At 45.7% G+C, this 13,038-nt stretch overlaps 1 protein-coding gene across 9 annotated transcripts in view; it reads left to right on the top strand.

Moving 5' to 3' along the window:
* RAP1GAP2 (RAP1 GTPase activating protein 2) overlaps positions 1-13,038 on the top strand; it is a 1,154,914-nt gene that overhangs the window by 1,124,393 nt on the left and 17,483 nt on the right. For 8 of the 9 annotated variants that reach the window (XM_075335284.1, XM_075335285.1, XM_075335283.1 and 5 more), the window contains one exon: positions 7,178-7,260. The exons of the other annotated variant lie outside the window; for it this stretch is intronic. In XM_075335284.1, the coding sequence (XP_075191399.1) occupies positions 7,178-7,260 (83 nt within the window). The remainder of the gene's footprint in view (positions 1-7,177; positions 7,261-13,038) is intronic. 9 annotated transcript variants of the gene reach the window in all.

Genomic DNA, 13,038 nt, shown 5'->3' with positions numbered 1-13,038 from the left:
CTTTGTTCATGGGAAAACTTCTATAAGGCTACATACACACATTAAGTATATGGTGGTTTTTTTACCTCAGTATTTGTAAAACCAGGAGTGGGTAATAAATCCAGAAGTGGTGTCCGTGTTTCTATTATACTTTCCCTCTGATTGTCCCCCTCCTGGTTTTGGCTTCAAATACTGAGGTAAAACCTCACCAAATACTCAATGTGTACATGAGGCCTTGGGCTCAGTTCCCACAATGACTTTTTGGTGAGCTTTTAATGTTTCAGAATTTCTGCAGCATTTTTGCATCAATTATGTAACTTAGATTATCTGTGATTTTTTTTTCATTGCACATTTAAATGCGTTTTTTAACATGAGCTTTTATTACATTTTGAAGTTCTGTTTTTTCTCTTTTTGGCATGTCATGTTTAAAATAAAGCAACTTTGTTTTTGATACTTCCTGGTATTTGGTTTTGCCAAACTTTATCGAAACAGTCATGTACAGATTACATGTGTTTTTAGTGTGTTTCCGCAGCAGACACATACTAAAAATGCATGTGCATTTTTTACTTACATATCTTCTGCAACTAATACCATTCTATCGCTACGGCAGCTTCACACGCACATACCTGGTCGGCGACGTCGCTGTGACCGCCGAACTATATCTCCTTCAAGGGGGAGGTGAGTTCGGCGTCACAGCGACGTCACCGCGACGTCACTAAGCGGCCGGCCAATAGAAGCGGAGGGGCGGAGATGAGCGGGACATAACATCCCGCCCACCTCCTTCCTTCCACATAGGTGGTGGAGGCAGGTAAGGAGATGTTTGTCGTTCCTGCGGTGTCACACACAGCGATGTGTGGTGCTCCAGGAATGACAAACAACATCGTACCGGCAGTAGTAACGATATTATGAAAAGGAGCGACGTGTCACCGATCAACGATTTTTGACGTTTTTGCGATCGGTGGTCGTCGCTCTTAGGGTTTACACGCTGCGATGTCGGTAACGGCGCCGTATGTGCATCACTAACGACGTGACCCCGACGATATGTCGTTACCGATGTCGCAACGTGTAAAGCCCGCCTAAGTCCCCTGCTCCTCGTCTTAAGGGGGCTATACACGCTGCGATATCGTTAATGAATTATCGTCGGGGTCACGTCCTGAGTGATGCACATCCGGTGTCATTAACGATATCGCAGTGTGTGACATGTTCGAGCGATCTTAAACGATCGCAAAAGCGGCCAAAATCGTTTGCCGTGGAGAGGTTGTCCTGAAACAAAAAATCGTTCTCTGCATGTTAGCGATGTTGTTCGTCGTTCCTGCGGCAGCACACATCGCTGTGACACCGCAGGAGCGACGAACATCTCCTTACCTGCCTCCACCGGCTATGCGGAAGGAAGGAGGTGGGCAGGATGTTACGTCCCGCTCATCTCCACCCCTCCGCTTCTATTGGACGCCTGCCGTGTGACGTCGCTATGACGCCGCACTAACCGACCACTTAGAAAGGAGGCGGTTCGCCGGCCAGAGCAACGTCGCAGGGCAGGTAAGTGCATGTGACGGGGACTAATGACGTTGTGCGCGACGGGCAGCGATTTGCCCGTATCGCACAACCGCCGGGGGCGGGTATGATCGCTTGCGATCTTGCTAGCAAGATTGCAGCGTATAAAGCCCGCTATATACTCAACCTCCGACCAGTTAACCTTTTTTTGGTGCCTCTCTGGTCCCTGTTATTTCTGACTGGCTGAAATTCAGAAGTTACATCAAAAGAACTCAATACAAGTCTATGAGAGCCAGATCGAGGCAACAACAAGGCCGTCATAGATTTGTATTGAGTTGTGACCTCTATTGTGCTCCATGAAACACTGGAGCTGCTGGCAGGTCAGAAATTGCTGGAGACCAGTAAGCGTGCCAGTGATAAAAGGTGATGCCGCCAAAGGGTGAGTATAGTACGATGGGCAGGGAACTTAGATTTAAAGCACCACTCCAGAGGTAAAATAAGAAAAAAACTCTGGAGTGATGATTTTAGGCACTCACAAAAGAAATTGACATGTTGAGTTTTTGCACAGTAGCCATGAAAACTCATTGTGGGAAATAAACCTTAAAGTATGATACCGATACAGACTGAAGGAGACTCATCACGTTTAGTTAAGGGTTTCAAATGGATCTAATACACAATAGAGTAAACTCAGCTGAGGTCATTGTGTTTTGATCGGCCTTTCAACTCTCAGGTATGTTGAATTTCAACATGGCTAATCTTTTTGTTCTCCTGGGAGATAAGTAGCTTCCTCCTCTATACACATTGAGAAAACATGGACTTGGCAGAGCTAAGCGTGCACATGTATAGGAGAGAACGCTGTCAGTTAGGCCAAAGTCACACTGACATATAGCATCTGATGCAAGAGAATTGGATGCGATATGCTATTGACACTCAGATCAAACTCTGCTGCGAGCGTAATCCGAGGGTCAGTCACTGATCTGATTCTCTCGCATGCGAGAATCAGATCACAGGTGTGGAGAAGAAGGAAAGATTAATTTCTCCATCTTCTTCTTTGTCTGTTCCATCGTATATCAGACTGCACTCAGATGACATTGAATAGGTGCTCGCCATTCGAGATACGTTGCCAATCATAGCATGTTGCAATTTTTCTCTTATGTTGAATTGGAGTGAGAAAAATCGCAGATCTGCACCGTCTGTTGTATAACTTTGGGCCGAGTGTTATCCAGTAAAACATCAGATAGCATTCAGGCGTATCACTTTATTAGGGAATGTGTCTACATTCAGGTAAAAAAATTGAATGCTTTTCCCATGTATATTTGCCAGTCCTTAGCTGCATTGATTTTAGAAAGTACTCATTTGGAGGACTGATGCTGGCATTAAAGAGGTCAGCACTTGTGTCCTCCTCTGAGTATTTTGCTTATTAAAACAATCTCCTGCAGCAGATTGGGCTCCAGAGTTGCCCCCATACACATTAGATGACAGTTGGATGACCGATGGTTGACCAATTATTCCGCCTATGGCCATGTCAGCCTGCTTTGCCTTAGACAGAGGAGCACGTTTGACCGTGAACTCCTGTATAGAGATGAGTGAACTAAAACTGTAACGTTCTGGTTTTATACCGAACAATAGGTGTCTGGGTCCTGGACTCAAATACAGACTTCTACCTGTATGTCTAGTTCCTGTTTTGATTTGTCATCCGAATAAAGCTTGTTGAAAGGTAGCAGAGTAGTCAATCAGAAAGCTTTTTTGATGTGGGCACTTCCAGCCCCATCACAGCCATGTCAAGTATTGGCATAACTGTGATTGGCCAGGGAAATCACTGTTAAAAAAAAAAAAAAATGACGTCTGCTCCCAGCCTATTTTGATAGCCAGCATGGGTAAAACAAAAGCTACAGGTTGAAGACCCCATCTGTGAGCCTTGGTATGTGCCAATGCTGGTGCTTTACCCAGCTCACCGTAATTGCCCTTTTAAGATGGAAATCAGGGTAATATAAGGGGGTTAATGACAGCTGTAATTTGTCAAAAAATGACAACTGCCATCAAGCCCTGGATTAGTAATGGGAGATGTCAATGAGGTACCCCCATTAGTAATTCTGTGGGTGACAAGAAATAAAACAGAAACACCAAAAAAATCATCACTAACAGCAGAGAGGGACCCAGCTTTGACCAGGTGATGTCACGCAGTTCACCAGAGGTCACACTAGAATTTACATCACAAGCTCTCAATACAACTCTTTGAGAGCCAGAATGAGGCCAGAACGAGACTCTCTCAGCTAGAGCTGTGTTGAGTTGTGACCACTGGCGCGCTCCATGATACACCATTAATTTCTGAACAGAAATGAGCGCAGCAGGAGTGCAGTACTCAACTGAGAGCTTTTTCCCAATAGTTTTGGCTAAAGGCAGGGTCTCCAAACCCAGGCAATCACCAATCAAAACTTCTGACATGGATTGGGACATTAAAAACTGATTTTCCCATTTATAGAGAAGATAGAAGGACCTTTAGAGCTCGCTCACATTAGCGTTTAAATTGGACGAGTTCAATGTGAGAAAATCTTGCATTGCACTCGGACCAATGTTAGTTAATATTGCAGGTCAGATCTTTGAGTTTTTCCTCAGCTGTAGATGAACTGAGGAGAAAATTGCAGCAGGCTGCGATTGGTAGCATTTCTCCGATCATGCGCACCCATACAAGTCTATGGGAGCGAGTAAAACATTGGACTGCAGTGATGTCAGACGAGTGCATTCCGATATACTCTAAGACAGGCAATGGAGAAGATAGAGAAATTAATCTCTCCTCCTCCACACCTGTAATCCAATTCTCACATGTGAGAGAATCAAAGCACAGTAGAATGACATTCAGCTCACGGTCACAGCAGAGTATGAGCCAAGTGTCATTAGTATATACAGTGGTGTAAAAAAGGGGTTTGCCCCCTTTCTGATTTCTCATTCTTGTGCATGTTTATCACATGTAAATGTTTCAGATCACCAAACAAATTTAAATATTAGACAAAGATAACACAAGTAACACAAAATGTGGTTTATAAATCAAGGTTTTTACTATTAAGGGAAAAATAAATCTAAACCTACTGGACCCTGTGTGACCCTCCCCTGAAAACTTAAATTACCTGTGGTTTATCATATCTGTGGGAAGCTGAGTTCTAATTCCCTAGCCACACCCAGGCCTGATTACTGCCACACCTGTTCTCAATCAGAAAATCACTTAAAAATCACCTGCCTGACAAAGTGAAGTAGACCAAAAGATCCTCAGAAGCTAAACATCATGGTGTAATCCAAAGAAATTTATGAACAAATGAGAAACAAAGTAATTGAGATCTATCAGTCTGTAAAAGGTTATAAAGCCATTTCTAAAGCTTTGGCACTTCAGCAGACCACAATGAGAGACATTATCCACAAATGGCAAAAACATGGAACAGTGGTGAACCTTCCTAAGAGTGGCCAGCCAACCAAAATTACCCCAAGAGCGCAGCAATGACTTATCAAAGAGGTCAAGGTCACAAAACCCCCCATAACAACATCCAAAGAACTGCAGGCTTCACTTGCCTCAGTTAAGGTCAGTGTTCATGACTCCACTATAAGAAAAAGACTGGGCAAAAATGGCCTACATGGCAGAGTTCAAAGACGAAAACCGCTGCTAAGCAAAAACATTATAAATGCTCATCTCACTTTTGCCAGAAAACATCTTCATAATCCCCAAGACTTTTGTGGACTGACGAGACAAAAGTTTAACTTTTTGGAAAGTGTATGTCCCTTTACATCTGTAGAAGTAACGCAGAATACCAGAAAAGTAACATCATATTATCAGTAAAATATTGTGGTGGTAGTGTGATGGTCTGTGGCTGTTTTGATGCTTCAGGACCTGGAAGACTTGCTGTACTAAATGGAACCATGAATTTTCCCAAAAACCCTAAAGGAAAATGTCTGGCCATCTGTTCATGACCTTAAGCTGAATTGCACTTGGGTTATACAGCAGGACAATCATCCAAAACACACCAGCAAGTCCACCTCTGAATGACTTAACCCCCCCACCCCAAAATTAAGACTTTGGAGTGGCCTAGTCAAGTTCCTGAGCATAATCCGATCGAGGTGCTGTGGCATGACCTAGCATGACCTTAAAATGGTGGTTCATGCTCAGAAACCCTCCAAAGAGACTGAACTACAACAATTCTGCAAAGATAAGTGGACCAAACGTCCTCAAGAGCATTTTAAAAGACTCATTGCCAGTTATCGCAAAGGCTTGATTGCAGTTGTTCTTACTAAGGGTGGCCCAACCAGTTATTAGGTTTAGATGGCAATCACTTTTTTTCACTCAGGGCCCTATAGGTTTGGATTTCTTTTTCCGTAATAGTGACGACCTTCAGCTATAAACTATATTTTGTGTTTTCTTGTGTTATCTTTGTCTAATATGTAAATTTGCTTGGTTATCTTAAACATTTAAGTGTGACAAACATGCAAAAATATAAGAAATCAGGGTGGGGTCAAATACATTTTTGCAAAACTGTAGCATCCGATTCTCTCGCACCATATGCTATATGCTAGTGTGACCCCGGCCTTATTGTGTGAAGAACATTACTATACATATTTAGGCGGTAAATTAATTGCATTCTATCTACCCACATATAGTCTAAGGCTATGTTACCATGATGAGTACGTGAAGTTTTGATATTGCAGATTTGTGGCAGTATTTCTGCATCTATTATGTAAATGAGATTATTTGCATTTTTGTTACCCAAGTTGTTATTGCGTTTTTGACGCTGCAGTTTTTGTCTGTTATTGGTATGTCATGTTTTACATAAAGCTGTTTTGTTTTTGATGGTATTGGCTTTGACAAAACTTTATTGATAAAAGTGGATAGCACACATTTAGGCTGAGGCCACATGGGGAGTACTGCGAGTGCTCTCATGTCACTCGGCACACGCTTGCAGCACAGTGGTAGCCGAGTGTCATGCGAGTGCCATGCGACTGTGGTCCGATCGTGCGATCAGACCACAGTTGTGGAGGGGAGGGAGGGATTTATCTCCCTATCTCCTCCATTGTCAGCTGATGCGAGAATCGCACTGCTCTCACGTTACACTGGTGTAACACAAGAGCAGTGCGATGCTTCTCTCGCCCCATAGACTTGAATGGATGCGAGTGGAACAGAATCGCATTCCACCAGCAGCATGCTGCGACTGTTTTCTTGGTCTGATTAGGGCTGAGAAAACAATCGCTCATGGGAGCTGCCCCATAGAGCAATATTGGTCCGAGTGGAATCCAATTTTTTTCATCTCACGCCACTCGCTCCGTATTACTCGCCGTGTGTGCTGACCCTTATAGTGTCTTACCACAGCTGAAATGTACTAAAGACCTATATATATTGTTTTTTTTACCTAAGGATATTCCGCATTTAATGCAAGTCTATGGGGAAAAACCTCACATAAAACTTGGTGTACCCAGAAGAGAAATTGACATGTTGCAGATTTCAAACTCGCACTGTAGGTCAGTTTACGTGGCGCAAAAAAATAGCACAGGGGGTAGGAGATTTCTATAAATCCCATCCACTTTGCAGGAACTGTAACACATTGCAGTTTTTGCACAGTGAAAATACACAGCGTCAAAAACTCACTAAAGGCTCATCTTGAAAACTTAACCGAAAGGTGAATAAAACAGTTAAATTAAGTGCACCTCTGATCGTGTTTCCTTCTCACAGATGTAAAGAGTAGAAATTCCCCAAGATCCAACCTCAAATTTCGTTTTGATAAACTCAGCCAGTCAAGTTCCGGCTCAAGTACAGTAAGTAGCATTGTCTTCAGTTGTCCAACCCTAGGCAGCATGAGCGAAGGGTACTGTTGTGTCATATCAGCTGGGTTGTGAAACGTTTGAGCATCATCTATAGGTAATAGAGTAGTTCCTATACCTACTATCCATTATGCCTGTGCTGTGATTGGAGTTTTCCATTCTTGGGAATGTTTAGGTGGTTTCTACAGCTATATGTTGTATGTTGGTATATGTATTGGCATGTCTTCAGTATTATACTGTTCCATTAAAGAATTATTGGGGCTGAATTCTCCATACTTAGAGCTCAGCTTTGTCTTGTATACTGTTTGTGGTATTTGTTTGAATTGTCAGTGCTTTACACTATTTGATGACTTGACACATAGGCATACAATCACTCATTATCATGCGATCTTGTGTTCTTTTGCATGAAAATGGCCACGTGTCTCAAAATGATCCAGTGCCTGAGAGCTTGCAACTTATAAAGCAATTCATGTGTTGTGTTTTCTGATTTGCAGAGAATTAGTATAATCATCTATGCAATAGATTTTCATGTTTTCCAATCATTACAAGCTTGCACCACAACATTATTTTATAGCTGCGATAACCTTATAACTACATAAAGCCATACTATCGTTCATAACTACTGAGATCACCACCACCAGACAATGGGTTTATAGAGAAAATCAGAGGTGTATCTAGGTTTTCCAGCACCCAGGGGCAAGAATTCAGTTTGGCAACCCCGCAATCGGTTTGAGTAGTCATCATGTATCCAATCATTCATATGCAATTAGCACACTTAAGGCCCCGTCACACTAAAGCCAGCTTTACACCTTACAATTCGGTATGCAATCTCGTATGCGATGTGACACGCCCAGGTCGCATATGCGATTGAATGAGATTGCACGTAGGTCGTTCATTTGCTGTCACACGAGCGTTAGTAGTCTATGTTAAATTGGTCAATTTTGTGTGCGATCCTTTAGATCATGTGTTCTGTGACGTATGCATTGGGCACTTTTTTTTTTTTTATTTATTGTCTTGACAAGCGTGTGTAATGTGTAGGGATGCGTTTTTACTATGTCATCTGCCATTCAGCTCTGCTACATGGCCGCTAACAGCAGACACAGACAGCCGTGTAGCAGAGCTGAATGGCAGATGACAGCAGACACAGACAGAGCCGCACTGTCAGAATGAACTTGGGTGAACTTCACCCGACTTCATTGTCATGCTGCGGCTCTGTCTGTGTCGCGCCCTGATTGGCGGTCACCAGTGAAGGGCTCACCGGTGACCGCTAATCCCCCGAGTGACTGAAGTGTCCCCCCCTCTCTCATATACTCACCAATCCCCGATCCCCGGCGCTGCACTGCGTTCACACTGCTCTGGCGGCTTTTACTGTTTTGAAAAAGCCGGCCGCCCATTAAACAATCTCGTATTCCCTGCTTACCCCGCCCACCGGCGCCTATGATTGGTTACAGTGAGACACGCCCCCCACGCTGAGTGACAGGTGTCACACTGCACCCAATCACAGCAGCCGGTGGGCGTGTCTATACTGTGTAGTGAAATAAATAATTAAATAATTAAAAAAAACGGCGTGCGGTCCCCCCAATTTTAAAACCAGCCAGATAAAGCCATACGGCTGAAGGCTGGTATTCTCAGGATGGGGAGCTCCACGTTATGGGGAGCCCCCCACCCTAACAATATCAGCCAACAGCTGCCCAGAATTGCCGCATACATTATATGCGACAGTTCTGGGGCTGTACCGGGCTCTTCCCGATTTGCCCTGGTGCGTTGGCAAATCGGGGTAATAAGGAGTTATTGGCAGCCCATAGCTGCCAATAAGTCCTAGATTAATCATGTCAGGCGTCTATGAGACACCTTCCATGATTAATCTGTAAATTACAGTAAATAAACACACGCCCGAAAAAATCCTTTATTGGAAATAAAAAACATACACACATTCCCTGGTTCACCACTTTAATCAGCCCCAAAAAGCCCTCCTTGTCCGGCGTAATCCAGGATGATCCAGCGTCGCATCCAGCGCTGCTGCATGGAGATGACCGGAGCTGCAGCAGACACAGCCGCTCTGGTCACCTCCACGCAGCTAATGAAGACAGCCGGTGATCAGCTGAGCTGTCACTGAGGTTACCCGCTGTCACTGGATCCAGCGGTGGATGCAGCGGTGGCCACGGGTAACCACAGTGACAGCTCAGCTGATCGCCGGCTGTCTTCATTAGCTGCGTGGAGGTGACCGGAGCGGCTGTGTCTGCTGCAGCTCCGGTCACCTCCATGCAGCAGCGCTGGATGCGACGCTGGATCATCCTGGATTACGCCGGACAAGGAGGGCTTTTTGGGGCTGATTAAAGTGGTGAACCAGGGAATGTGTGTGTGTTTTTTATTTCCAATAAAGGATTTTTTCGGGCGTGTGTGTTTATTTACTGTAATTTACAGATTAATCATGGAAGGTGTCTCATAGACGCCTGACATGATTAATCTAGGATTTATTGGCAGCTATGGGCTGCCAATAACTCCTTATTACCCCGATTTGCCAACGCACCAGGGCAAATCGGGAAGAGCCGGGTACAGCCCCAGAACTGTCGCATATAATGTATGCGGCAATTCTGGGCGGCTGTTGGCTGATATTGTTAGGGTGGGGGGCTCCCCATAACGTGGAGCTCCCCATCCTGAGAATACCAGCCTTCAGCCGTATGGCTTTATCTGGCTGGTTTTAAAATTGGGGGGGACCGCACGCCGTTTTTTTTAATTATTTAATTATTTATTTCACTACACAGTATAGACACGCCCACCGGCTGCTGTGATTGGGTGCAGTGTGACACCTGTCACTCAGCGTGGGGGGCGTGTCTCACTGTAACCAATCATAGGCGCCAGTGGGCGGGGTAAGCAGGGAATACGAGATTGTTTAATGGGCGGCCGGCTTTTTCAAAACAGTAAAAGCCGCCGGAGCAGTGTGAATGCCGTGCAGCGCCGGGGATCGGGGATCGGTGAGTATATGAGAGAGGGGGATAGACTGACATGGACAGAGAGTGAGGGACAGAGATAGTGACGGACTGACAGAGATTAGTGAATGACAGACATTGTGAGGCGCTTCAGAACGCAGCTTTTCAGCTGCGCTCTGAAGCAGACCTTTGTTAAGCTGCGGTGCAGAGCGCACACCTGCGCACATAGCCTCAGACATCAAAATCATATGAGGGATCTCACACGTTACAATTCACTAGTTTCGTACTACCAAACGTCCAATGTATGAGGAATAAACGACGTGTATGCAATCACCGTATTTTCGTTCAATATCGATCGCATGTAGGTTTCACACGCAAATACATCACGAACGATGCCGGATGTGCGTCACTTACAACTTGACCCCGACGACGGATTGAAAGATCTATTGAAGTGTGTAAAGCAGGCTTAAGCAACATCGCTAGCAACATCGCTGCTAACGAACAACTTTTGTAACGTTGCTAGCGATGTTGCTGTGTGTGACATCCAGCAACAACCTGGCCCCTGCTGTGAGGTCGTTGGTTGTTGCTGAATGTCCTGGGCCATTTTTTAGTTGTTGCTGTCCCGCTGTGAAGCATAGATCGCTGTGTGTGACAGCGAGACAGCAACAACTAAATGTGCAGGAGCAGGAGCCGGCTTCTGCGGAGGCTGGTAACCAATGTAAACATCGGGTAACCAAGAAGCCCTGTCCTTGGTTACCCGATATTTACCTTTGTTACCAGCCTCCGCCGCTCTCACTGTCAGTGCCGGCTCCTGCTCTGTGCACATGTAGCTGCAGCACACATCAGGTAATTAACCCGATGTGTGCTGTAACTAGGAGAGCAAGGAGCCAGCGCTAAGCATTGTGCGCTGCTCCCTGCTCTGTGCACATTTAGCTGCAGCACACATCGGGTAATTAACCCGATGTGTGCTGTAACTAGGAGAGCAAGGAGCCAGCACTAAGCATTGTGCGCTGCTCCCTGCTCTGTGCACATGTAGCTGCAGCACACATCGGGTAATTAACCCGATGTGTGCTGTAACTAGGAGAGCAAGGAGCCAGCACTAAGCATTGTGCGCTGCTCCCTGCTCTGTGCACATGTAGCTGCAGCACACATCGGGTAATTAACCCGATGTGTGCTGTAACTAGGAGAGCAGGGAGCCAGCGCTCAGTGTGCGCTGCTCCCTGCTCTCTGCACGTGTAGCTGCGTGCGCTGGTAACCAAGGTAAATATCGGGTTGGTTACCCGATATTTACCTTAGTTACCAAGCGCAGCATCTTCCACGCGGCACTGGGGGCTGGTCACTGGTTGCTGGTGAGCTCACCAGCAACTCGTGTAGCCCACGCTCCAGCGATCCCTGCCAGGTCAGGTTGCTGGTGGGATCGCTGGAGCGTCGCTTAGTGTGACATCTCACCAGCAACCTCCTAGCAACTTACCAGCGATCCCTATCGTTGTTGGGATCGCTGGTAAGTTGCTTAGTGTGACTGGACCTTTACAGTCATGTGCCAACGAGCTGCTTGTCATAAATCTCTCAATGTTCAGTGAAAAACTGAGAGAAGCAGAAAGAAAACTCAGTTGTCACTTGACCTTGAGGGTTCAGTTCCACTTGTGTTTTGCATGGACGAGTGTAATCTGATAAAACATTGGATTGATTTCACTCTAGGGCAAAACTATGGGGCAGTGTCCATCTGCGATTAATTTCTCATCCCATAACGTCATGCGGCATGAATTGCAGCATGCTGCATTTGGCAGCGAGTCTCGGCTTATACACCCCTATACAACTCTATGGGAGCATCTGAAACATCGCACTGCACTCGCATATAATCCGCAGAGACAGGCTGGGGAGGAGACGGGAGAAAGTGCTCCCTCACAGTCGCATGACCGTCAGCTGACACCCACAGCAGAGGGTCATTAGCATATCGCTTCCAATCACATCACAAGCTATACGCTAGTGGAACCGAGCCCTAAGAAAGGAAATCACAAATTCAAACAACCTGTCTGTGTGTGGAGTATCGTTTGCTCAATCAGCACACGCAATATACAGGGAGTATCGCACGCTTAACCATCGTATGCTGTGTACATGGACGCAATTCAAGCAAAGTGCCTGTGAGTGGTGTATTGTACACTTAACCAGGGTACGGAGCAGGTCTAGGATGCAAGTCAAGGGATAAGTCAGTATATGGTGTTTAGCACTCTTAACCAGCGTATTACCGCTATACTATACGCAATTCAAGCGACCCTGCCTAACATCCACATACCATGTGGCTTGTTGACAACTGAGTGCCATCCAGTGTCATCGGCATCCTTATATACACTTAACCAGGGTACGGAGCAGGTCTAGGATGCAAGTCAAGGGATAAGTCAGTATATGGTGTTTAGCACTCTTAACCAGTGTATTACCGCTATACTATACGCAATTCAAGCGACCCTGCCTAACATCCACATACCATGTGGCTTGTTGACAACTGAGTGCCATCCAGTGTCATCGGCATCCTTATATAACCTAAGCACCGCCCCAAACACTCACGTCCAGTCACCTTGGGTTTCGGCCACCGGCCAATCCAGACCTGCTGCGTCATCAGAACAGCCAACGTCATCAGGACAGCTGACATCCAACAGCCAATCCTAGGATACCATGTCATCAGGACACTTGACATCCGATGGTCAATCAGAAGATGCCATGTCACGCGCATGCTCAGTAGCCTGTTCACTGGACTAAAAGGGGTGTTACACGCAGCGATATCGCTAGCGATATCGCTGGTGAAAGCACCCAACCCCGTCGTTTGTGCGTCACGGGCAAATCGCTG

This window comes from Anomaloglossus baeobatrachus, chromosome 2, assembly GCF_048569485.1.
Source record: "Anomaloglossus baeobatrachus isolate aAnoBae1 chromosome 2, aAnoBae1.hap1, whole genome shotgun sequence".
Taxonomy (NCBI): domain Eukaryota; kingdom Metazoa; phylum Chordata; class Amphibia; order Anura; family Aromobatidae; genus Anomaloglossus; species Anomaloglossus baeobatrachus.
The sequence above is the reverse complement of the archived record's forward strand: the minus strand, read 5'-3'. Positions and strand labels throughout refer to the sequence as shown.